Source organism: Anguilla anguilla, chromosome 8 (genome assembly GCF_013347855.1).
Source record: "Anguilla anguilla isolate fAngAng1 chromosome 8, fAngAng1.pri, whole genome shotgun sequence".
NCBI classification, from domain to species: Eukaryota; Metazoa; Chordata; class Actinopteri; order Anguilliformes; family Anguillidae; genus Anguilla; species Anguilla anguilla.
In genome coordinates, this window is record NC_049208.1 from 20,956,149 (window position 1) to 20,982,998 (window position 26,850).

Genomic DNA, 26,850 nt, shown 5'->3' on the forward strand with positions numbered 1-26,850 from the left:
AGTGCTGATTGCAAGAGCATCCACGATAGAAACGTAATGATAGCTATCTGCGGATTTGCTAAGGGGCTACCTGAATATGGAATAATAATTAGTATATGTATCCTGCAAAACAAATAGAATTTCACTGTCAGGAACCTCTCAGCTTGGTTTACGGGGCACTTTTGTGCCTTTCAACTGCAACCATGTAAAACTGGCAAGATGTTCCTGATAAAAAATGATGATATAGCTGACAAGTATCCACTAACTGATTACTTTGTGGGACCGATTCGAATTGTAACATTTGAAAGATATCCTGATGTAAAAAAGTAAGATTTGAATAACCAATTAAACCCACTAACCTACTAAATTAGCATTCTGTTTCCACTAGCATAAGCCCCCAAATGCTTGCTTACCTCCTATTACCCCTGTGTAGGGTAATATCTGTCTCCTGTCACCCATGTGAACTTGCTTCCTGTCATACATGAGTACCACTTACTGTACTTCCTGCCATCCATGTGTACCATTTACCTCCTGCCACCCATGTGTACTTCTTACCTCTTGTCATCCATGTGTACTTCTTACCTCTTGTCACCCATGTGTACCATTTACCTCCTTTCACCTATGTGTACTTCTTACCTCTTGTCACCCATGTGTACTTCTTACCTCGTCACCCAGGTGTACTTCTTACCTCTTGTCATCCATGTGTACTTCTTACCTCTTGTCACCCATGTGTACCATTTACCTCCTTTCACCTATGTGTACTTCTTACCTCTTGTCACCCATGTGTACTTCTTACCTCATGTCATCCATGTGTACCATTTACCTCCTTTCATCCATGTGTACTTCTTACCTCTTGTCACCCATGTGTACTTCTTACCTCCTTTCACCTCTGTGCACTTCTTACCTCTTGTCATCCATGTGTACTTCTTACCTCTTGTCACCCATGTGTACTTCTTACCTCTTGTCATCCATGTGTACTTCTTACCTCTTGTCACCCATGTGTACCATTTACCTCCTTTCACCTATGTGTACTTCTTACCTCTTGTCATCCATGTGTACTTTTTACCTCTTGTCACCCATGTGTACCATTTACCTCCTTTCACCTATGTGTACTTCTTACATCTTGTCACCCATGTGTACTTCTTACCTCTTGTCATCCATGTGTACTTCTTACCTCTTGTCACCCATGTGTACTTCTTACCTCTTGTCATCCATGTGTACGTCTTACCTCTTGTCACCCATGTGTACCATTTACCTCCTTTCACCTATGTGTACTTCTTACCTCTTGTCATCCATGTGTACTTCTTACCTCTTGTCACCCATGTGTACCATTTACCTCCTTTCACCTATGTGTACTTCTTACATCTTGTCACCCATGTGTACTTCTTACCTCTTGTCATCCATGTGTACCATTTACCTCCTTTCACCTATGTGTACTTCTTACCTCTTGTCATCCATGTGTACTTCTTACCTCTTGTCACCCATGTGTACTTCTTACCTCTTGTCACCCATGTGTACTTCTTACCTCTTCTCACCCATGTGTACTTCTTACCTCTTGTCACCCATGTGTACTTCTTACCTCATGTCATCCATGTGTACCATTTACCTCCTTTCATCCATGTGTACTTCTTACCTCTTGTCACCCATGTGTACTTCTTACCTCTTGTCATCCATGTGTACTTCTTACCTCTTGTCACCTATGTGCACTTCTTACCTCTTGTCACCCATTTGTACTTCTTACCTCTTAGCAGCCATGTGCACTTCTTACCTCTTGTCACGTATGTGCACTTCTTACCTCATGGCACACATGTGTATGCTGCAGTATGAAATTGTTTTTTAAGGTTCAATTGCAGTTCAAATTATTGCTCATATTAACCCTGTAGCACTGGGGGCACCTGTCATTTTCTCATCATGTTAAAACTCTTGTGTTGTCTTTATATTATGTATGTGTCCACAGGGTCAGAAACGACCCACCTTTACCAGACCACCTGTAATAAAGCCTCTTCATTGAATTTTAAACCCTGAATCTATTTTTCATGTAGAAACAACCTGTCACTCGTCAATAATCAGTGAAGAACTGTTTTCCTACTTCATTGTCCAGCATGACTGTATTTATTCAGTCTACATCACAATTTTTTTTACTACAAAACACACATAATTGTTTTTTTTTTCCTGTAATATATGTGTGTGTGTATATATATATATATGTGCTTAACTTTGATTTTGACTTCTAAGTTCAGGGTTAAAAAAGACTCATAAGACAATCTCTGTATCCTGATTGTGTACTGCTTTTATATTTAAAAAATATATTTAAAAAGTGCAATGTTAAACATTTTTCCTAATTGTAGGGTCACTCCTGGAAAATTTATCAAATGCCATGTTTGTTGTTTTTGCTGCTCTTAAACTCAGAAAATAGTCTTTTTTGACCTAAGGACAATGTAAATGTAACCCTGGGACTGGAAACATGTTGAGTAGTCTTGAGGACAGGCTGCTTTACACTTGACAACTGTTAAAGTAATATCTTTTTCATGATATTTGAGGAGTTGTACTATGTCTTACATTTATAAATATAGCATTACCTAGGAAACATCATGAAACATCTGAGATGGCTTCAGTAGCTGTTTTGTGTAAAGCAACCTGTCCTCTGGACTACCAAATTTTACAAAAATCCACCAAGCCCCCCCCCCCCAACACACTCCCTGGATTCCCAGACTGCCTTGATGAACGCAAACCCTTTGGATCACCCAGGACACAGAAGGTGAAGTGAGAGTTTTACAGCTCATCTGGTAGTGCTCTATAGTGCCACATACAGTACATGCACTTTTCAAATGACCAAATCTTATATCCTGTTTTGCTTGTACAAATAAAACATGGCTTGTTTTCTTCCTATCAGCATAAAAAAAAGAACTTTCCCACGGGTTCCCTTGCCACCATTTTGGTGAAGACGAACAGGAAGCGAGATGTAATTCCTGAACACTTGTGAATATCACAATGACATTTCAAATATACTGCATCTTTGACTAGAACAAACATTTTAACATATGCGAAAAATAAACATGATTAACCTGGCTAAGTGTTCTCATCCAAACTTCCCTCCCTTGGCTATATGATGGCAAATTGTAAATAGCCCCATGGAACTCTCAGTCACAGTCAGCACTGATGCGATCAGGCTCTAATTCCAGATTGCGGGGTGCCTCACTGCATTGAAGGCTACTGGTTTAGCTGACAGCTGAATGTGCCACCCAGAAGGCCCCATTCCAGAGTGCTTTATATGCAAACCCGTGTTCCCTGGCTGAGAGCACAATTCGCAAAAGTGTGCCTTGGATCAGATGAGTGACATATAGCAAGACAGCTGTTATTAATGGGAGAGCGGAAGATCAATTGGATTTCCTGGAGAATGCTACCCATAAAACAACACTCCCCCCATCATACACACACACATACCCACACATACATTATGGCAATGGTATATCACCCTCGGCCTCTAAGGAGCAACAGGCCACATTCTTTCGTTCCCCTCTGTGACTTTATCTCAATGGTGTCTTTGAAAAGTGGTTGCTGTCAGCCAGAAAAAGCAATGTTGGTTAATTTTAGCCATTGTGATAGTGACAGTTGTGTGCCTCGTAAGTAGTTGATAGATAAGCTTGCCAGTTGCTCATTTTTTAGAAGCTGAATAACTGAATCTGTGGTATCCAGAAGAGGGTTGCAATGATAAATATGCGGTCATGAAAACAATGGGTTGCATGGTGTTGTTTGCAGAAATGAACACCTAGCAGAGCACTGGTGTCAGCGCCTCAAAACATTTACTCAGGCTAAATAGTTTAAGCATACATTCACATAAACAGACAAAACTGTTCGCTTAACACATGAATAATGATTTCTATCCCCTTTTGGGGAAGTACAAACATAGAAAATAGGAGCAATCAAACCTTTGACCCCAGAGGCTTATCAAAAAATCTCAAAAGCCAGGACAAATATACCAGTTCTCTGAGAGAATCTTGTGACAAGAAGGATATCTGAACCAACACAGAATACTCCAATTAGTACAGCTATGCAAAATGTGTGTCCTTAATCAGTGAAAATTGTTGGTCCTCCTACCCAAAAGCTCCAAAGGGAGTGCATTTTAGGTGGGAAAACAGTTCTATAACAAGAAACTGGCTAAGCTAGATGGTTTGGGAAGGCCCTGCTATTTGAAAAAGGGCCTTTCTCCTCTAGAGTCCCTCTCACGTAATTGGCCATTGCAGAGTTTCTGGTTTTCGCTTGTTTGTTTGGTTGGCCACTCCAGGGAAACCAGAATCACAAAGTTGTAAGTAAAGGTCAGAGTGACTGTAGTCTCACCAATTTACAGGTATCATCGATCACAGAAAGGGACGAATGATCCTTGACTAGCCCTCAGCACTAGGGTGCTGATCTGTCTGCCCTCCAACAAAGGACAGGTGCCAGAAAATAGAACCTGTGAATGAATGACTTACATTTCAGCCTTTTGTGCCTTTATATAGACTTTTATGTCTATATCTACCGTCAGTAAAGAGTTAATCATCTTGGCTGATAATAGATTACCCGTTTCGGGACCTTCATCATGCATGAAGATTTTCTGTCCGTGCTGGACTGACATAGAGCTATAGAACTACACATTGGTTGTGGGTGAGGGGAGTTCCCACTCATCTCTGTAAAGCACTTTGAGCATTCGGAAAAGTGCTATATAAATGCAATGATTCATTAATTTATTCAGAACAAATGATACAGCAATCCTCCAGTAGAAATTGAATAATATCTGGAGAACTAATTATAGGAAGGGATATTCCCAATAAATCATATATAATTTTGTCATCTATAAATTTAATCATATATAATTTTAATAATTTGTATATGACTCATTCAGGTAAATTAGGTACTGTAATTCATCTCTATCATTCATTGTCAGTAGCTGTGCTACCATATACCCTGCTCATGCCAAATGGCTGAAACCAAACAGCCATGTGCTTGGTTAGCAGATAAATTGGAAACTTCTTGTGGCAAATAATCTGCTACTGCTGTAAGTGGTGTTGATGCTCATGATAATAATAATAATAATAATAATAATAATAATAATAATAATTATTATTATTATTATTATTGCTGACACACCAAATTACAGAAATTACTTCTTTCTCAGGCTCCTGAGTGCTCCAGGTGGTAAAGGTTATCATCACAGGCATGGACTTGATCTGATAGCCCAGAAGGTTATCACATTAGCTATGGCCAGTATCACATGTATCACAAACCAGACTTAGTGGGTTAGCTAGAGTTTCAGGCATCATGCAAGTTGCTCTCTTTTGATCGGGCTAAATAACCATGGTCACTTATGCTGCAAAGCTTACCTGCTCCTGAGCAGTTTTGTTCAGGTTAACCCACATGAAGACATCACCACCTGACCAATCAGAAAATGTGCTAACGGGAAGATCATGTTGATCGAAGCATAATCTTGTCGTAATTCAATTCATAATTCATTTTAAATAGTGTTCCATGAGATTGGCAAATTATTATTATTATTATTTTTCTAACATTCTAACATTCAGAATCTTTCAGATGCTTTACTTTCTGCTGGTGGACTTCAATTCAAAACACACATTCTGACTAGGTTCTGTAATTTGGAGACTGGAAATGGCAATTACAAAACAGTAATTCTATGGTGAGTCAACCATTTCTTTGTTGATTTTTTAGGTATGCTTGAATCATTGTCTTACTTAAATATTAAGTAATACATTTGCAGCTAAGTCTGAGCTTTCTGCCAGAGGGATGCTGGGTTTTGGCCAAAGGTTTCGTGGTTTTTGGAGTTCATGGTTCCATTGACCTAAACAGGAAGTCCAGAACCAGTAGATGTAATACAGCCCCATAACTGCTACCATACTTTACTGTTAGTATGATGTTCTTTTCAACATAATATACAGGCACACAGGTATTAGCAAAAAAGTACACCGATGTGAAGTCATTTAAAAGATCCCTGGGCCACAATATGTTGCCAGAACAGTCTGAATCCACCATGGTGCAGAATCTAAGAATCAGCCATTATCTGGAACTCTGCAGGAGAGGATGTGATGTGGCACCATTCTTCCACAATGCTTGAGCTCATGCACTGGTGAAATCACCACCACAGATGTTGTTACAAAGTCCTCCATAAATGCACGATTGGGTTCAGATTTGGTGACTGAGAAGGCCATAGCACATGGATAGCATGTTATTCTCATCAAACCATTGGATGACTGCACATGCTCTGTGGATAGGGGCATTCTCATCCTAGAATACATCACTCCCAGAAGCACGGAAATGCTGAAACGTGTAGTAAACATGATCAGTCAGAATCTTTCAGTGTTTAGCACTGACCTTGTCTCCTAAGGGGATGAGGGCACCCGATCAATGCCAGGAACTGCCAGAACCCTTCACTGTTGAAACCAAATGCTCATTATATTACATTACAATCACTTCAGTCACACTTGTAGATTTATTTATGTATGAGCCACAAATGTTTATTTTTCAGGAACTTGGTGAAGGATGATTTCTCTTATCATATCACTTTTCTCCACTGCCTGCGCTCTTTGCATCACAGTACTGTCTACTGTACTGTACACATGCATTGCCATATTCCTCATGATCATCTGCAAGTTCAGCTGTCTTGATCACAAAATCTGTTCCAACAATCTCCCCCTTTGAAAGTAACAGTGGTCTTACTTTCTAGCCATGCTAACCATAATTATAGACAATCCGGCCTGCCCAGCAGTTTTGTACACAAGCCCAAGCATGATGAATTGTTAATTGCTTAATTAACTGAGGAAGCGTCCCTCTTTGAAAACACCTGTGTTGCTATCTGACAGAAACCTATTGGCCCACTGTTAGTTTTTACCAAAGCCTACAGAAATATTGTAGGCTGCAGTATGTCTTTCTATATAACCTTTCAATAACCCAACATTGTGTGAAATACGTTAGACTAAGTTAAAATGTTTCAATAAAAAATAAGTTCGATAGCCTTAGGAGAACAAAAGGAACAGTCTTGGATAATTAAAAACCTGGCCAAAAGCTGTGTTCTGGAAACGTTTCCCCAAACTTTACCACAATCTTTGGACAACGTTGTGAGAGCCTCTCTAATTAATGCATCCCCTGGAACCTAAAACTAACGTTCTGGGTACATGTAGAAAATTCTGGGTACATGTCCAAAAAAAACTGTTAGGAGGGTGAATTTGTAGAGGGGGTGGGAAATCGTCGCTTCGTGGCTTACTCTATATGTAGAAGTGGGCCAATCAGAAGCTATCGTGGTTCTTTCTAATGCCTGCCTCTGTTCTGTCGTCTCAGTTCGTACAGAGTCGCTTGGAGCCGTCATCTTTTACCGCTGAAGCCGTCTTAAGTCAGAAGAAATACGACTTTATTTGCCTTGAGATAAGGCTGCGTCTTTATATTTCAGTCGAATAGGCGTTAATTATGGCACACAAGTTTCCGATTAATTTCTGCAGTTGGTAGCATACGTCACGAGGTAGTTTTACGATTTTACACGGTCTATCTGCATCCCCATTCGTAGTGATTGTTTTGGTTCTGAACGTAGCAAGACGTATAAAGACCGAGAGGGAGGAAACGTAGCCTATACGTACCATGATTAAAGTGGCACCTCCTACAGATCTAAAAATGACTCAACTTTAAAACTTTGGTTTCAAAGTGACCAAACTATCCATTAAGAAAGTAATTTGCGTGTAAAAATATTGCTTAGGTTCTCAACTCGAGCAGGCAATCAGTTCGTTAGTTTGTCTCTTAGATTAGCCTATATAGCTACTTAGACTTGCTCATGCTGTTAAAATAAAGACTGTCATTGAGGTAATTCGAATACACTGAATGCTGTTAGAAGTTGTGCGCTTACAAGGAGGCTACAAAAACATGATTCGGATGTTCAGATGGACCCTTTTTATTAAACATTTTCCAAAGGAGGTTAGGTGAAACAAGAGTGCATAATCAATCAACTCTCATGCGTTAATCTTTTTTCAGATGAAATACGCCTTCCGAGATGGTTCTCATTTACTGCAGCTCTGAGACAAGCTAACATCGTATGTAATTATCATGTTTATTTCAACCATATATAGGTTATGCTTTGTGTAATGTGCATTCAGTTCACCCCGCGACTCAAGTTTTATTTTCCTTATTTTAAGAGAAACAATTTACAAACTTGAGAGGGAAAATCCTTTGAAAAATACGGCCGGGGGAAAATATAAAGAACTAAAAATAAAGCGCTGGTTTCTTCTCCACAAAGAATCATTTGAACTTCCCACCGCAGAGCGAGCGGGACATAAATAGTTTTGACATGTGGATGTAATTTCTGAAAAAAGGGGAAAAAACAGACAGATGCAGGGAAATAAAAAAGAGAGTGAGCTCAGTTTGAATGCGTTACAGATTTGAAAGCGGGGGAAGCCAAGATATTATTTTTATATATAATTTTACGAGCCACAATCCGCTACGCTATGGGGAAACAGATGGATTAAAAATGACTAGCTCTGTGGCACCGATTTGAGTGGATGAAAACGTCTGAGAAAACACATTTAAGTGACAAACTGTATGCTTTCGTATAACGGATCTTGGAGGTTTAGTTATGGGATCCACTCTACTGTTCAACAGTTTGGGCATTCTTCTATGTTGCTCGATCCTGAGCAGCGTCTACGGTTTGGTAAGTTTCCCTTTTTTCTATTCGAACATGTGGCATGTTCCCACGTCAAGATTGAAGGGTGGTGGAAGGTTCACAGTAGCCTACCTGAATCTGAGTGTGTTTCTATGTATTCGCTGTTTATAAATGGTTTGGTAGAGACGTTTTTTCGAACTGAAGAATCCATATTTTTTACGTTTAACATGCACACCATTGTAGCTCTGCATTAAAACCATAGGCTATTGAAATTTAACATCTATAACTTATATTTGGAAAATAGCTTGTTTGGTTTATGTACAGCTGTTTGAACGCTTCAATGACAGGGAACTGACTCTCGTTTCTCACATGGGCAATTAAGCAGTTGCAACTCTTGTCCAATGCGAATCAAGAACGAATAAATGTATGTATTGCTTTTTGCTCATATTTTGGTTACACAGGTACTTCTATTTAATTTTGTTTCAGCATTTTAAGGAGATCATCTATTGGTCAGGGTGGCATTTAGACGATGCTCAGTATTCCCTGTAGAAACATTGGTATTATGCTACACAGTAGAACATGTATGTTAATTCAACTTCAACATAGGCGAGTTGATAGAAATCGAATATGGATCAAATGCCCTCGATCAGATTTAAATATCGCCTTCTATATCATTGTTGATTCAGCACTGAACTTTTAACTGTGTAATTTTTGTGTGTGCATGCGTGTTTTTATGATTAAAATCTATTGTTTGATAATCAAAAAGAGTCGGGGAATATTCCATATGTGTTTGAACTATCAAATAGAACAAAGTTCCAAGTTGTGAAACATTTTGAAGAAAGCATACTTTACTTTAGGCTAATTTAATTTTGTATTAAAAAAATACAGTAGCTGAACGTTTGTCCTCAAGGAAATAGAAACATTTTGCATATGCTACATACAGTGCTATTCCATGGCTTTTGAACATTATCCCTTTGAGTGCTGCCATTTAATTCAAATATGTATACACTATGGAAATCCTAATAAAAATATTGGAGTTGCCTAATCCAGAAATCACAAGTAAATTCTTCTAAAAGTCATAAATTGAGGATGAGTTTATACTGTAAATAGGCAGACAGTAGATGATTTAATCCGTTAAAAAAGACGTTTCTGCTCAATTTAGCAAGGCACACTGTTATGTTCATAAGTTGATTGTCTGATACCTAGCAAGCTCCAGGTTCTTCTGTTGTGGTAATCATTAACATTATACGGAAATGTTCTGTAGTGTTACATGTCAGATATCCCTTCTGGTAATGAGTTTCTGTTAAACTATGAGTTGCTACTGTTACCATGCTAACAGTAACCATGTTCATTCATTGGTTGGGAATTTCTAAAACAGAATCAGTATCTCGCATGATAATCAGTGTCCAATCAGTATCTTTAACTATTCTTACTTTATTTTTTATTGCTCAGATTGGGAAGGTTTTGCTCTGCTGCAGGAGGCCTAAGTACAGCTTGTTAAAGTCATCTAATTCTCATGGAAAAGGACTACTTTCCTTCACATTTCAGATCATGGTGCCTGCATGCAACACAGGAACTCCGTCCTTTACCTTTTCAGTTTGAGGTGGTTTTCACTTTTACTGATATATTTAAATCCCCTGATCTCAGTTCCCAAAGATCCTTTGTATCTAAGTTTTCTTTATATTCATTGCTTACAAAATACATAAACAAAAGCTGGGGCTCCGAAGGCAATATGTTGTTTGTGTTTAACCAGGGATGAAAGGGTGCTTCAAAATGTTAGTCAACATTAAGGATAGACCCAAGCTTTGGACAGATTGAATAGCTTCTGTGTACTGGGTATAAAAATACTTAGCTATCAGGCCCATCATAGTGGTTACGTGTACAGTGACTATGCGGCAGTGAGTGAATTAAGCTGGGTTTGGTATTTGTAGGCCAATGCGTCATGCTTTCAACTGAGTGAGGCAGAGTGCTGAGGTACAGTGCTTCCCTAGTAATGTGGTTCATCACAGCACCACAGTCAGCCCTGTAATGCTGGCTCAGAGTGTTGACAGCACGGACAGTAGAAAACAGTGTTAAGACATAGTTGGAACATGTGTAGTTGGTCCAGCAGCAAGGTTTTTAGTGGATTTCCTTTGCTACTGATCCAGATCTGCAGCGTGATAAATGCATTGCCTTTTGCAGATATTGGGCATTTTGCAGTCAGCTTGCTGTCCGTGGGTGACTATTTTGGCAGCCGCTTCAATCAGCAATCTTTGCTTGAGAACAGCCGTTTTTAAGCTTTACTGAACGTGACAACTGAGCCACAATTAATTCAGGAACATTCAAGAAAGGCAAATCTGTTTATGTAAATCATGACAGAACTTGCTGTTGTTGATCCACAATAATTGATTTGGTCTTTCTGATTAAATAATGAATGAAAGCTGAATACTCAGCCTACATGCTTATCTAAAATGATTTTTCATGTGGTGTAATATATAAGTGTACTGATGTACTGTACACTGCAAATGGAGTACTGTATGACAGCTGGCTGGCTGTTACCCCACTATCTTCATTGGTGTGCAACAGTAGTGACCCTTTCATTTCAAGGCAATGACTATAATGGCATCAGGGTTAACTGTGCGTACACAGTAATGGTGTGTACTAATAGTTAAGAGAGCAAAGAATAGCTAATAGTTGAAATTAGGATTCCCTAAGAACTGAGACCTGGCTCACTGGATCAACCATATCTACATACATAGCAAAGCTTTCACTGCCTTTAAATGGAAGGGGCACTACTGTTATAGACCAGTGAAGATAGTGGGGTACAGTCAGCCAGCTGTCCGAACAGGAGTTGTGAATCAGATATTTTTAAAACTTGACAAGCCATCTTCCCACACAGGAGATTCCCAAACTGCAACATTTTTGCCATTTCCTGAAGCGCACCCCCCCCCCCCCCCCCTTCACATACCATCCCCCCCTTTCACATGTCTTGCATCAACACGTGATTTTGGGAACCACGTGCAACACAGTAAAATGTTAAGTTTCAAATCAACTCTTACAGAGTACATATGGTCCCTATTGCAGTGTTTCTCATAGGTCTGAAATGTATTTGTGGTGGCAGTCTGTGGTGGGGGTGGGGGGGTGGGTGGGGGTGGCAATGTTCTGTGACCCATTGGCACAAAAATGGTCCATTACGTATGTTAGAATAAATTCATGAAAATCAATATATTCAATATTTTACATATATTTAATGGATATGACAAACAAATGGTTTACATGTCACCTTTAATATTTAATTATTGGTTTACCCCCCGCCTCCCCTCCAGCTTACCTATTGAGTAAATACATTAAAAATTTGTAGTCTAACCTGACCTAAAGTTAGTCTGTCTTCCTAACTGTGACAGTATGAAGAGAAAAGAAAAGTTTAATCTTTCTGACGAGTGGCCTCGGCAAGTTTGCTGTTTTTTAGAATTGGTGACGTTACGAGTGCACTGCATCACACCCAAGGCAGCCCAGTTGCTGATTTAGCTAATTCATAGAATTCCAAAGTCTGAGAACGATTACACAATAAGCAGAAAAGGAGAAAGTTTTACCTTGTCTGTGCTTGTAGAAGAACATTTTGAAAGATTGGGTTTTGTGATTGTGATTGTGTGTGTGTGTGTGTGTGTGTGGGGGGGGGGGGGGGGGGGGTAATAATCAATAATCAGAAATGTGAAAAAACATGGTCGCCTGTTACATTTCCAAACTATCACCCAGATTTTTAAACACAAGCCCAAAAATAGGCAACCTGCAACTTTTGACTTTTTCGAGCGACTTTGGAATAAAAAAGCAGGAAGTTGCATATTATAAAATGACATGGCAACTCTGGAGAGCATGTGTGATTGTGGAGCCTACATCCCCTTCTTGCACAAGCAGTATGAACAGGGATGGGAGGGGTAGAGTGAGGGGTGATTGCTAGTTATTCGGTCTAGGATGGCATTGTCTTGGATGGCTAAAAAAACAGAAAATTATAAAAATGCGTCTGCAAGTGCATTTTAATTATTTTGGACGGTCTGCCCAAGTAAAGCCTGTTTGGCAAACACTGCTATTGGGCTCATATAGACTCTGTTATAGTTGAATTAGCACTGAAGATTTTACTGTGAAGATGCCACACTTTCACTTAATTTGCATTGAGTCAAATTATAGCACCATTCCAAGAAACTTGCCATCTGCCAAACACCATCAGAATTACAATAAGATTGAAGGAATGGAAAATATCTCATTTTGCTGTGACATATTGCGAAAAAACTGTTTTCTTCTAAAATATTTCATCTCCCATAAATTTTTTAATTTCTTAAAAGTTTTAAGAAATACCTTTTGCAAAATCTGCATATATGGTTGATGTTTATGAAGAAATGTATAGGGTATATATGGGAAAAAAATTTCCAAAATGACGGGAATGTGGTTTTTTTGGAGGTGATTTTGTATGATAGCAATTCTGGAGTCTATGCTGAAACTACTCCCATTTGACTGGAACACGTTCTTTAGTAGATTTGTATTTTTGGGTCTGTCCACCAGTTTGCACTTATTTTGGCAAGCAGATCACTATTTTAAGGTCACTGAATAAATAATTAATTTGTCAAGGATTGATTTATTCATTAGGTTCATATATAATGTATTCCTAATATTTTCAAGGTGATTGTAATGGTTTTATGATTAATTAACTAAAAGAAAATAATTTAAGCAAATTTAACATTTTTCAATGTGTATATACTGTAGCATCATACTTTTCACATTTGCAAAATGATAAATTGACTAAAAGTTAAGCATTTTGCAGACTTTAGAAAATAATAACAGACATTACCATACCAGTATCCTATAGAGTACACAGAACAATGTAGGCTACATGTAGTTCAGTACAGTAGATGCAAAAGGAATGCTGCTTTAAAACTTGAATGAACTGGAGCATGGGGTGGTTCAGGGTGAATTCACTAGGGTAATCAAACTTAGAGTGAGTACAAGAGACCACTTGAACCAAGGCAAAAAGACAGAAGAGTGAAGTGTGGAATGATTTTAAAGACTGAAGCAAATTTGCTTGGAGTTTGCTGGGAGAAGAGAAATTAGTTCATTGAACGAGTAACTGTTGCCGTATGGTACAAAAAAAAAAAACACTCCCTAATTTCTGTAGTGTGTGTGTCTGTGTGTGCCTGCCTGGGTTCTGAAATTGAAGCAATTGAAGAAAATTGTAAGAGTGTACTTTTAACAGTGAAGGAGTTTAGAGAGGGTCAAGACAAGTAAAAGGAGTTGAATGGGTAGCGGCAGTGTTCAGTCAAAACCATAGCTGTTGTCTACAATAGAAAAAAAGGAAAAATAGTCCAACAATTTATTACTTCCTGTCAGTCCTGAAATTAAAGACGTTTCTCTGGCTGCTTTTAGTCCCAGGGGATACATTGAACAGAAAGCATGTTTTACATAATTTGCAGGCCTTTTCTTCTTCAACATTCACCAGTGTTGTTTGGCCTAGTGTGTTTTCTGTACCTGGTACTGTCACAGCAATGTGTCTTCGGGTGCTGCACGTCTCTCCCCGTTCTACACAGCTTATTGTCTGGGCAGGGAGTCTCCAGTGTCAGCCTGATATAGTGTTTCTCTGAAAGGGAGCCCAGCCTGGAGAGCCCAGGCCCTGGGTGAGCAGTTAATGTCAGCCTTATGACTCCGTTTATGTCTTCTTAATGACTCCCATGTTACTTGGCCCCTGGCTCCAAGGCTGAACACCATAAATATTGGTAATTGACAGCGAACGCAAATGAACAATTCCTTCCCGTACTTGCAAAACAAGTACTTAATTTGATTAAGTTTTTATTATTATTGAAAGCGCATGTGATGGCAAGACTAAATGTTTGAGTGTTTAATAAAGTACTTTGAAGCCATTGGCGGTCAAAGATAATTCAGTGCGATTCTTTTGTGCTATGAGGTCATGTCAATTTCAACTTGAGAAAGTAAACCTACAACCCCTGAAAAAGGGGGAGCTCAGCACTTTATCTATTATGGGACTTTGTCCTTAATTTTGGGCTTTATATCTCAGCACACTGTTATCAGAACAATGTTCTCTTTTTAGTGATGAAAAGATGGTAATGTGTAAGATTGAGTTATAGGATTAAACTTATTAAATCTAAATGCACTTTTAAAATAGTTTGAAATGACCATTAAGCTTACTAAAATCTTTGTGCAGATGAGCATTTACTTTTGTGTTGACTGAGTCAAGGCTAATGTCTCTCAAAGGTAATTGGTCTTCTATATTGTTCAGTCTGCTTGGCTGGCACAGACAGACAATTGTGTGAGAGAGATTTGAGCTGTTTAGACTTTTGAGGCTTTGGGCTTGAGGGTCAAACGGCAAGGTCATCACATGTCTCAGAAGAGAGGGTAGCTTGTCTGCACTCTCATGAATTTAAAGAAGGGGTTTCAGCAATGGCACCAATACACTTAAATTGAGCATTTCTAATTGGGAGAAAACAAGTACATTTTAAAAAGTAAGGCTGTTCGAGGGGGTTCTCTAGTCCGTTTCATGTACGTCTGGTGGTCCATTTAGGATACGTGTGGCTCGTTTACTGGGAATCAAACTGTTTGATTGTGACACATTTTAGTATAGGTCTCTTGTATTGTATGTGCTTTGTGAAAAGGTCCAGAGAGAAGTCATATTAAGTTATCATGCCAACTATTTGGAAATAGCTCCAAAATCTGACATCAAAAAGTAGAGCTACTATCAGTGTCCAATTGGGAAGGAGAGTTGACTGCAAACAGTAGAAAGAATGAGAGAAAAACAAGTTATACATTTTCCTTTAGAAAACCAAAATCATCCACCCTTGTGGTGATTAGGCGAGACTGAACTTGAAAGGCTGAAAAATCTATAGCCTTACCCAGAGTGCAATTGCATCAGCTGCACATAAATCCTCTTGTAGCTTAAAGATCCCGGTTTCTGCTGTGTTCAATGGGCTTAATGTTGAAGCTCTGCGCAGAAGGAACTATGCATGGCTGGTGCAAGAGCCCCTGGAGATTAACGTTGGAGTGTGTGTGTGTGTGTGCATGTGTGTGAGACTGTTGGGGGTGTTGTGTGTGGGTGTGTGTTTAAGGTAGGACTTGCTTTGTCATTGTGAAGGTCAGCATCATTTTTCAGCTACAAAGTGCAATATAAAAATTTTGGTCTTAATAAACACATTAAAATACCATAAAAATGTGATTACCTAAAGGAAAATAGACTTATATTCACATTGTCAAGAAATCAACATAAAAAAAAGATTTATTTGAATTCCTGAAAAATACCTTAAAAACATATTTAAAAAAAAAATAGTTGATAGGTCTAGAGCCCTGTTACTCAAAGCATGGCCCCTGAGGTCCAAGAACTGCTGGTTTTCCACCCTCCCTTTACCTGGGAGTCAGGTGTGAATACAGTCTGGCCAATCAATAGCACTAATAGTTCAGTTCATTACATGGGGGAAAAGAAAATCAGGGCCAGATTTAGATTTGAGGTCCACATTTGATTATCCATGGTCTAGAGTGATTTGCAGTCTGCCACACTAGCTGAAGTGCACTGTTCCAGTGCATGATTGGAACATCTTCTGGAGTTGATAAGAAGTCTGATGACTGACAGGTTTCTTATCAATAATTGTCGGCAACTTAAAATATATATGGCAAGGCAGCCTGCCAAGATATTTGTAATTCTACTAGCCCTGTGTTAGCTCTAGAACACTGATAGCTAATTTATTTACCGAGGTGGCTGCAGTGGTATTCAAGCTTCTTACTATTGGCAATGTATATAGTAGGCATATTAGCTTGATAGTGTTATCTTTAAAAACGTAAGGGATTGGAGACATGGGAAAAAATGCTTGTGCCTGACATCAAAAATAATGATAATGTCTACATTTGCACTTTTTAAATCAAAGGACAAATGGATTAGGCATTTTTCAGTTTTGAACATTTCCATTCTTATGGTTGTAACCACGCCTGCAGTTATTTCCTCTGTGTAATCTGAAAGCAGTGCATGGTTCCGTTTCTTTCTGTAGTGCAGACAAGCAAACTTACATCCCCCTGGAGGACTAGCTATTTCTCAACAACATAGCGTGCACCATCCAGGACACTGATATACGTTGCATTAAAAAACGTGTCAGCCTGCATTATTGGATATGCATGTCCTTCAAGATAAACAAATGTGAGGCAGCTGATTTGGTCAATTTGGTAAGGCCAAATGAAGGATTGGCAGTCATAGGAATTGTCAGATAGCACAGTTTTTTATTTGTTAAAATGTTTTAAACAAAGCCTTTTGTTTTTGAGCCTGCAGTATTATTCGGCACATCACTGTTGCCATGACAGTTGTATCATGAACTAGGCTATGTGTTTTGTGTGTGTGTGTGTGTTTGCGTGAGTGTGTGCATGCTTATGTGTGTGAGGGTACATATTAAAATCCTAGGTAGGTGTTGTGATTGCAGTCGCTGTTATACTTGTTTGCTGGTACCAGAGTAAATGGACAAATCTCTGATCTGCAAACTATAATGAAGAATGGCTTTGCCCTATCACAGCTGCTAGCAACAGAGCTGATGAAGGAAAATATCACTTTGCAGGATCTATCAGGAAACTGCTTGTATTGTGGTTTATTTTCCAGGAATAAATACATGAATGGGTTTCTTAGCATTGATCATTCAAAGAATAATGTAGAAGAAGCTAATGGTTGAATATTACAACCTGTAATGCTCAGTGCAGACCAGGACACAAGACCAGAAGGCCAGAATTCAATTATTTCAAATACTGCCCGTCAACTTTTATACATCATTGAAATTAATCAGGTAATGTAATGTAAAGATTAAGCAAAATTTTAAACAGAAATATGTCTTTTAAAAGGAAACGTGTGTTCTACGAAGCAGAAGACCTGTTGCAAGCAGGGTTTGTGGTTTGTGTATGGCTGATACAGGAAGCAATGGCTCAATGGCTCAGAGATGCTATTCTATTGCATGGCATTCGTGGCTAAATTACAGCTGACTGAAGGGAGTTGGTCACATTTTGTCACTTCAGTTGTATTCCTACCTGAAAATTCTCATATCTCACTGCTCTTTTTCGGTAGAGGTAGATCATCTTAAAGGCACAGTGACACACATGCTCTGCTTTGGAAATTTCTGAATTGTTTTGAAAGCTGTAAGAGACCTAGTCTCACTTTGCTCTGTATTACCAGCAGTGTCTAGTCAGAAACTGGGAGATTGTCATCGCTATTGAAGATTAATCAGAAAATAGGTGCTGAATGGTCTGCCCCCCCCCCCCCCCCCCCCCGTCCCCCTTGATAAACAGCTTTTGAAATTTGACAGAATTAGGTGGCTTCTCTTTAGGTGTAAAGAATTTAAAAGATCAGACATCTCTCTGGGATTTTGGGATAATATGTGCTTGTGGCTCTAGATGATAACTGATCTATAATCATCATGCTCTCAACTTGATGTGACTGAAAGGATCAGTCACATTATCCATGCTTTCCCGTTCATCTATCAGTTCACTTACGAATGACAAAAACACATTAATGGCATTCTGAAGTCCTGTTTGGATAATGGTTCCCTAAATAGAACACTATCCTAATGACAAGAAGCAGCATGCACACGCACACACACACACATCCTACATTTCACGGTGATTTGTCCGGGGGATTGGCACTCTGGAATACCATTCCTACAGTGTTTCTACAACATAGTGGCAAATATCATTACATTGTGATAACACTGAGGAATTAACAACCTGGGAACAGGCATATGTTTGACATTTGCTGTAGACTTAAAAACACCTCAGTGAGCTGTCTGTCCCGATGCTCGGAGGATCGTCTCAACCTAATATGAAACATTTTGTCATAATATGGCTGTCGTAGTGCGGTGGCAAGACAAGGCTGCTACAACACCGCAGGGAAGTTGTAGGGACGAACCGTGTCCCAGTTCATGCATCGCTGGTGTTCCTCCACTCGTAGATTCGCTGCATGGAACTAGGTCAGTGTCGGGACCTCTCTCTCAGAGAGAAGCGTGTTTGCCTTGGTATTCCCTGGTTTAGTGCAAGGTTGCTTTCTTCAAATAAACTTAGATGGGGATGAAAAAGCCTAACCTCCAGCAATATTTTAGTGTGTGTTTCATTTGTTTGAAAACACGTGTGTTGGGAGCTCCACACCTCCGTTCTGCAATTGGGAATTCATACAGAACTGTCAAAGGGCCATTAATTATAGGATGACTGACTCATTGTGAGCTTATGAGAAGTTCATGACTCAAATTCTCATAACTCACGTGTTAATAGCTAAGTCTTCGGTTTCATTGACGTGGTAAGGTTACACCGTGGCAGTGTTTGACTCGAGGAAAAAGAAAAAAGTTGTTTTCTTGACTTCTCTTGACCTCCTCTGTTTTTCTTTCTTTTTTTTCCCCCTGCAAGAATGTGAGCATGTGTAGCTCAACAGTGCTTTTTACACCAAGCTGAACTAGTGGCACTTTTAACGCAGACAGAACGATAAATATTCTATCTTTCAGTTTTTTTGGATTGCTCCACAAGCCACTTAGAGTTGTCGAGAAATCTGTGGCGAAGTCTGTTCCTGCGTTGGTGCAAGTAGTTTCTCAATTTATCAATTGGCATCGAAATGCCTGCCTGATTAAATGACTATGGTAATCCATATGGAAACTCAGCTCTAAATGAACTGAAACTCGAAGGACATTTTGCCCTGAATAACTGATTTTGGGATAAGTAGGTTTTGAGCTTTTCTAGGTTTGATACAGTAAGAAGCTGACAAGTATTGTACTTATTTGTAGGAGGAAGATGCCAGCCAGTTTGCTGCTGTTTATTACACTCTGTTGCTAGCCTTTCTTTTTTTGTCATTGCCATGTTTTCTGTGTCAAGCAGCTATATCTCCCTGCCTCTTGTATTGTGCTTATTAGGCATTTTCCAGTAATTTCAGCAATTCCACAACTTGAAAAAAAAACAAAAAAACATTAAATAAACTTAGTGAAACCATTAGCCAAAGTTCAAAGATCTTTTTTTGAAAGCAGTGTGATTGAACAGAGGCCTTAGGTCTGTCATTCATCTGTCCAGGTGAACTTCCTGACAGGTGATCTGATGTGTTTCAACAAGGGTAGCAAAGAACATTTTTGCTTTCATGGCTTTTCTGACATTTCCCAGAGAAATAGTACTTCCGTCCTTTGGAGAAGCTTGTAGAGCCATGCTTACGTCATCCTCACCTTTGTCTAACGGAGATCTGAAAGTGAAGGGGGTCTGCAAAATGTTGCACCACCATGCTGTGTGACAGAGGCCAAAATCCGCCTCACATTAACATGCCAATGACAGGGAATCAAACTCAAACATTTATTTTTATCTCAACAAACTGAAATGTGGGCCTAATCAAAGTCAATCCTGAAATTACATACACAAAATAAAATGTGATAATACTATTTTTTTTTAGGTCTTTTTGAAAAGAGTGTATGGCTTGTATATTTCTCTGAAAGTGTTTTACGTTTGCAGTAAAGATTGTGTATTGTAATGGTGATGTCGAGCTTGCCATCGAGTCATACCTCGTGGAAGGAGTGAAGAAGCTAGATACCTGTTGTGGTAATAATTCGTTTTGGAGCAAGAAGATTTTTCCAAATATTTTTTGTGCAAAGAATGTTCTTTGATGCATTTTAGAAAACCGAGGCCTGTTGTTTCACTGACATGCTACCAGAAGAGATTGTGTCATTAACTTTTAATAGATATGTGTGGTGCTCAAATCAACATGGAATCGCCCCTTTAAAAGCAATCATGTCTGAGCATGGAACTCCTAATAGCGCAGAATGTGCTATAGACATCCAGCAAAGAAAATCAATACTGTGCAATGTATAGGGATACAGTTAAATATGAAAGTTTTGGCTCTTTACTGCAGCACATTGGATATGAAATAAGACAATGAAAATGAGGTTAAAGTGCCGACTGTTAGCTTCAATTTAAGGTAAATTACATCTATATTAGGTGATCCATGTAGGAATCACAGCCCTTTTTGTATATAGTCCCCACATTGTAGAAGAGCAATTTGGGTGCTCAGCTGTCTCTTAGCCGGCTGTCTTTTCATCTTTATTTCATGCACAAGAAAGCTAACAAAAGGTCTAGAGTTGATTCGAGGTGTGGAATTTGCATTTGGAGTCTGTTGCTGTTGTCTCTGAACATGATGACCAAAGATTGGGGGGTGGGGGTAGGGGGGGGGGTCAACTCAAAGTCAACTGTTTGATACGTTGTTGTGAAGGCAAATATACTGGTACACTCAGAACTAGCAAATGGCTTGGTAGACCCCAAACATACTGTTAATGCAACTAAGGACTTTTTCAGGGCCAAAACGTGGGATGATCTTGACTGGCAAAGTCAATCGCCCATCCTGAATTCAAATGAACATGCGTTTCACTTGCTAAATACAAAACTGAAGGCAGTATGCCCCAGAAAAAATGACATTGGTCGCAGAGTTCTGACAGTCATCAAATGCACAGGATTCACAACTAAGTATGAAATAGGATGACTTTATTGAAGATTATGTTAATTTGTCCAATTACTTATGGTCCTCGAAAATGGGGGGGGGGGGGGGGGGGGCACTACGAATAAAAAAGGCTGTAATTCCTACATGAACCACCCAGTATGGATATAAATACTCTCAAATTACAGCTGATAGTCTGCACATTAACTGCATATTCATTGTTTTATTTCAAATCATTGGAGTACAAAAAAACAAAACAAAAAAAAGAAGCTAAAAACAACCAAAAATATGTAACTCAATCACAGACAATGGGCCTGCTGATAACAATTTTTTCCCCTTTTTTTCTGAGCAGGTGCTGTAAAATATGTACAGAATTTTACTTATATTTAATTGACCTTTGGATAACACTATATTTTAAGTGGCCTTTTATATTCCTTTATCAGCTCAAACAAAGTTACCATTGTCATATTCATATATAAATATCATGACAAAATTGTAACGACTAACATAAGGCTATGAAGCAGATAATGATGAGCATCATGGCACTAATAATGTAACCTCATAACATATGGAAGCCATTTTGTATGATTTGGTTATAATATTCATGTATACCGATGGCAGTGTTTCTGAAGCAGCGTATAATACTTATTAAGGTAGTAAAAAAGCTGCTTATATGCTGAGCACATGTTTTAACATCTAAAAACTTCCCTTCACTTTCTGCTCTCCATTCAACACAGCATGCCAAGAATTTGTAAGGGAAAGGAAACAAAGTGCCTATGCTGGAGTACTCATGACTGCATTTCAGCCTCATTCACTGCACACTAGCCTCTCGGAAACTGTATCTCTGTATTGTCAGAACCTTTGTGGTTTAATTGGTCTGATTTATATAGCAATCACGCAAACCATATACAAAACCTTAGCTAAACAATTAATTTGAGTGAATTTCAGTTCATTGAGTTCTGGTCCATTTAATTTGGACAAATGAGGATTCTTCATCCCAAAGGGCTGTGCTTTGAGTCCAGTCTGCAAAGCCCTCTGACAGCCTGCTGAATATTTTTTGTTGGCTTTAATGAGCTGTCATCCATTAGGCAAAATCAGTTTACATTTTTAATTTCCAGTTTATGTGACTTCATTCCATTGTCCTGCGTGCCTATTAGTTCAGAAAGGAGAACCCGTTCTTCAGAAATAAACAGACTTGGGTACATACATTATTAATGATAACAATTAGGTCAATAATGAGGTCTTTCAAAGATTCAGCATGTAAGGGTATGTCATCTATTAGGGGTGGAAGAAGATGCCACTATTTGTATTTGTATCTTTGTTGAACCAACAATATTATTTATATTTGTATTCAAATAAAATTGGAAGTGGGCATGGTATAAACTGGAAGTGGGTGGAGTTTAACAAGGAAGCTGTATAAAATGACAAAAATACCCAATTATTACCATTATAATCACTGACACTGCTATTGTTGATATATGTTATATAGCCATAACAGGATTTTTTTAACACTGAGGTAAACAAACTGTAAAGTTGCCAGCATAGGAAAAATGTTTTTTTAAATCAAAACATGTTATTCATCCTTACTCTGACCTGCGTAGTATGCATGGCATGAACCCCACCACCACCCCTACCAGAGGGACACTGAAGTCAATTATATAGGCCTATAATGTTCACTACGTGAACTGAACTGTGTTCTTAGCTATGAATAGCTGTACGTAATGAGTACTGTACCTTGTCGAACCTGTGTTTTGTAGTTGTTCCAGCTACCTTGATATGCACTTTTGTACGTCGCTTTGGGTAAAATCGTCTGCTAAGTAGGCCTAAATGTAATGTAAACAAATTTTATAATTCAAAAAACACTCCTGATGTATGTGTGTTTACAATAATTATTTGTTAGAATATATGCTGGTTTACCTGTATAACTTGTTATGCAATGCATGATTTTCTCCCCCTTTTTTAACCATGACTGTGTACCAGCAATTGTGACTTTACCATGACATTAAGACACCCTACTTATCTGTGTCTATTTACAGGGACACCATCCTGTTTGTGCATAGCACTGATTATGGTTTGGCTGAAAACATTTCCTTTTGTTTGCCTGCACCTTTATGTTTGATTAGTTCTTTACTGAGGTTCTGAGTGTGAGTCTTTGGTTGTTTCTATATTGTTTTTAAACCTAGATAGACGATAGGACTATTTGATGGTAATGTGCTTTACATTATGTGCAGTACAATTTAGCATCACATGCTGGTCTCATCTGCACTGAATTCTGATCGATTTTGGAGCAGTGTTGAATCTGATGTTTAATACTTCAATTAGCCTATCCACACTGAGTATTATGGAAGCTTAAAGAAAAATAAGGATCTTCTTCTGCTAAGACTTTACAGTGTTTAAATATTAGCCTCAAATTAGAATTTGTAATGTAAAAAATTAATATACCCAGTTGCAATTAATGACCTTAGCTATCTTTTTTCATAAACTTTTACAGAATTTTAAATAATTCTATTTGGAGACCATTAACAAAAAGAAGACTCAGCAGACCTCTTAACTAGTGAGTCTTCCTATTTTTGAATGAGTCCCTTGTTTATGCAAAGGCTTATAATCTATTTTGAAGAGTACCAGACTGGATTGCATTCATCTAAATGAGCTGGTGAAACGTGTGCTCTCTTAAAATGTCAAACGATATGTTTGCCCCAAGGCTTTTATTTTTCTCACAAAGACAGAACTTTGTGGAAGTAATGTGATGTTCAGCCAGAACAAATGAAGACACTTCATTTGCTCAATTGACTGGTCCTTACTGATTATTAGCATTTTTTTTAAAAATGCAGGAGAGAGTGAAGAGGGCTCTGAGAAATCAGTAGAACATCAGAAATACGAACCTCGTATTGACGGACAGGACAACCAAATGTGTATGAAAGAGATGCATTATGTTTAGCTCATGCAATTACTCCATATCAGTATGGACATCAGTTATTCTAGGATTCGTGACTCAAAACGATTTAAACTTACATTGCCAACTGTGGGGTCATTCCAATGTGATCTCAGTTACTACTGGTGTGATTACTGGTTGGTTAATTTAAATTAATTAGGGTTCGTTGCTACAAAATCGGAGTTGCCTGTTGAAAACGAGGCTATAGTAATGTAATAATGGATTTTCCTGATTAAAATGGTTGTTTTGATGTCACTTTCAAACATTGAACGTTAAAGTCTAGTTACAAACAGCCTCTATTCCCATTTAATTCATAGAATTATAAACAGTTCTACTGCATACAAAATGTCACAAATTGTATCATAAGTTGCATTATTTGCTTGAATACCTGTAACACAATTAATAGTAGTATTATTTAAAAACCTACTCTGCTTATTAAATAGGTGCACATGGTCGAATGCTAAAAGGCTGTAATTCAAATGCTCATAAATAATTCCATACTGAGAGTTTGCAATCAGTGTAGGCCTATATCCTGTGACCTAAGGGGGTAACTTTACCAGGTGTGCTGTCACCTTGCAGATTACAAGCAGTGGACACTGAAAGGCAAGGAAATTCTATCATGTTCTTTTTTGTGGAGAAATGCCCATTTACCACAAGAATGTGATGTTCTGATGTGAGCACATGACATTCCCATCCCCCAATGCACAAAGTGATAAAGGGAGACTAGATTTCCAAATCCTTGCAAGTGTGCATTCTATTTAGTGCAAGCTTGTGAAAGTGCACAATTGGCTGTTCTAAACATATTATTTATATACATACATCTATTTTTTATATGTCAATGAATTAATTCAGTTTGATCTGAGATTGATGGTAATAATTTATTTTTGTTGGTCTCAAAGTGCTCCTTTAGTAAACTGAATAGCGGAGGCATAAAAATCCTCAGTCTTGTCTCCATGGCGCTCCTTAATGTATGGCCTTGTGAATCCTTTCCCTCATATTGCACTAAGCGTAACCTCTCAAATGTACTCACACACTCACGTGCACACACGCACACCTTCAACATTTTTTTGGTCTCCATCAACAAAAATGCGACTTCTACATGAAGCCAGGCCTGGAAGTGTCCTCAGTTATGTTACAGAAATGTTTGCTTAATTCAGAGATGCAGCTCCATGTCCTGACAGAACTGGGCCAGTGTGGAGGAGGGGGAGTTCCTTGAAAGGACCTTTATTAGTTTCATTTCAAACCTCTGGAGCTTTTGGTTTATAAGTATGCCGTTCACTGCTCTTGCACAAATCTTGCAAGCTGGCCCCAGCATCTAAGCTACTTCATTTCAGTTGAGACAGGGAGTCTTCAGGGGGTATTTAACACACAATATGGAGACTTCCTAAGCTTTTGTAATCACTGGATTGCAAGGTAACAGGCTCAGAGGTAGAAATCCACTATGTAATTTCACAGATTACATCAAAAACAGCACGTTCACAAGCTGTTTCAAAAATGAAAACTTTTTCTGTGGGAAACTAAGTTTGATACCTTTTGTGGACTGTGTCTGAGGTAAAACAGTAGAAAAACTATTAGAAATAGAAAGTCGTTTTTTTGTCAATTGTCGTTTTGCGCGGATGCAAATGAAGAGTCGACAAATACTTCCTTGGCCCACCTTTCACAACTTCAAATGTGAAAAAAAAGGAGTGAGTCACGGACTTGGAACACTTTTTCAGCAACGGCGTGTGTGAAACACAGGGCTTCATTTATCCAGTGAGGCGCAAGCCCGCATGGCACTGCCGCTAATGTATGCAGGGACCATATGCCATGCTGTAAATGTGTTCAATGGACTGGAGCAGGTAGGAGTTCACATACCTGCTCACTGTTGCCTACTGACGTAGGCACCCTCCCCGAGAAGCCCCTGTCATTTCTGTTCAAATATAAACAGAGGTCCGGTAAGGTTAGCCGTGCATGTGAGTGCTAAAATCAAATCAAACCAAAAAGTTACAAAGAGAGACTTAAGATACCTCATTTCATTTCGCTCACCAAAAGCAGACTAATGTGGTATTTGAAGTTTTTCTGTTCTTAAAAGACATTAACATTGTATATTACAGATACTATCTCGTCTTTCTGAGTTTTCTCGGAAGAACAATTGGGCGTAGGTGGAAATGAGAGAACCCATTGATTCGGCACTGATACAGGAGTGTGTTTTCTTCTCCTCGCGGTTGTTCATGTGTGGCATTGATCACGAGGAGTCATAGTTGGAGCCGATGTGCTTGGCGGTCCAGGCTTCACACAGTGCTGGAGACTCTCTAGGTAGTTGGTGAAATGACACACCCTGAGGAGCTGAATGGCCTATTCTCAACATTCAGTGTTCTTATTTTCTACATTCTGTTCATTGCATTGCCTAGCAGTTACAGTTGGTGAGTGAGTGGATTTTAATTTGTAAACTTGAAAATACATTTCAGGCTTTGTTTAAATATGATATGTAGTCAAAAATGTGCAGTAGTTTTTCAGTAGCTTTAACCTTTCTTTTTGGCTGAGCGTATTCATTATGGAATTGTATTATTAATTAAATAATCTTTACACACGTGGAGTTGAATTGGTGTGATTGGGGAAAAAAGGGTAAACTAGTTTTTAGGAGAAATGCATTCATATTTGCGGTGACTGTAGCTAGTCATCAGACATACTGGCACACCCTTGTCTGAAAAATCAATGGTAAAACACACACTGTAATGCATTGACTGCTTTGTTGGATGTTGAGGTCAGTAAATTCCACACTGCCATCACACATATTTTGAACAGCTTTATGGTCAGCATCCGTGAGATCTTGGTTGATTCAGCAGGTTCTGAAGTGTTGGGTGAAAGGGCAGTATGATG

At 38.8% G+C, this 26,850-nt stretch overlaps 1 protein-coding gene across 1 annotated transcript in view; it reads left to right on the plus strand.

The window, feature by feature from the left end:
- Positions 1-7,309: 7,309 nt before the first annotated feature.
- Positions 7,310-26,850, plus strand: part of pth1r (parathyroid hormone 1 receptor) — a 101,890-nt gene continuing 82,349 nt past the window's right edge. The window contains exon 1 of the mRNA XM_035431473.1: positions 7,310-8,659. Within this exon, the coding sequence (XP_035287364.1) occupies positions 8,585-8,659 (75 nt within the window). The 5' untranslated portion in view covers positions 7,310-8,584. The remainder of the gene's footprint in view (positions 8,660-26,850) is intronic.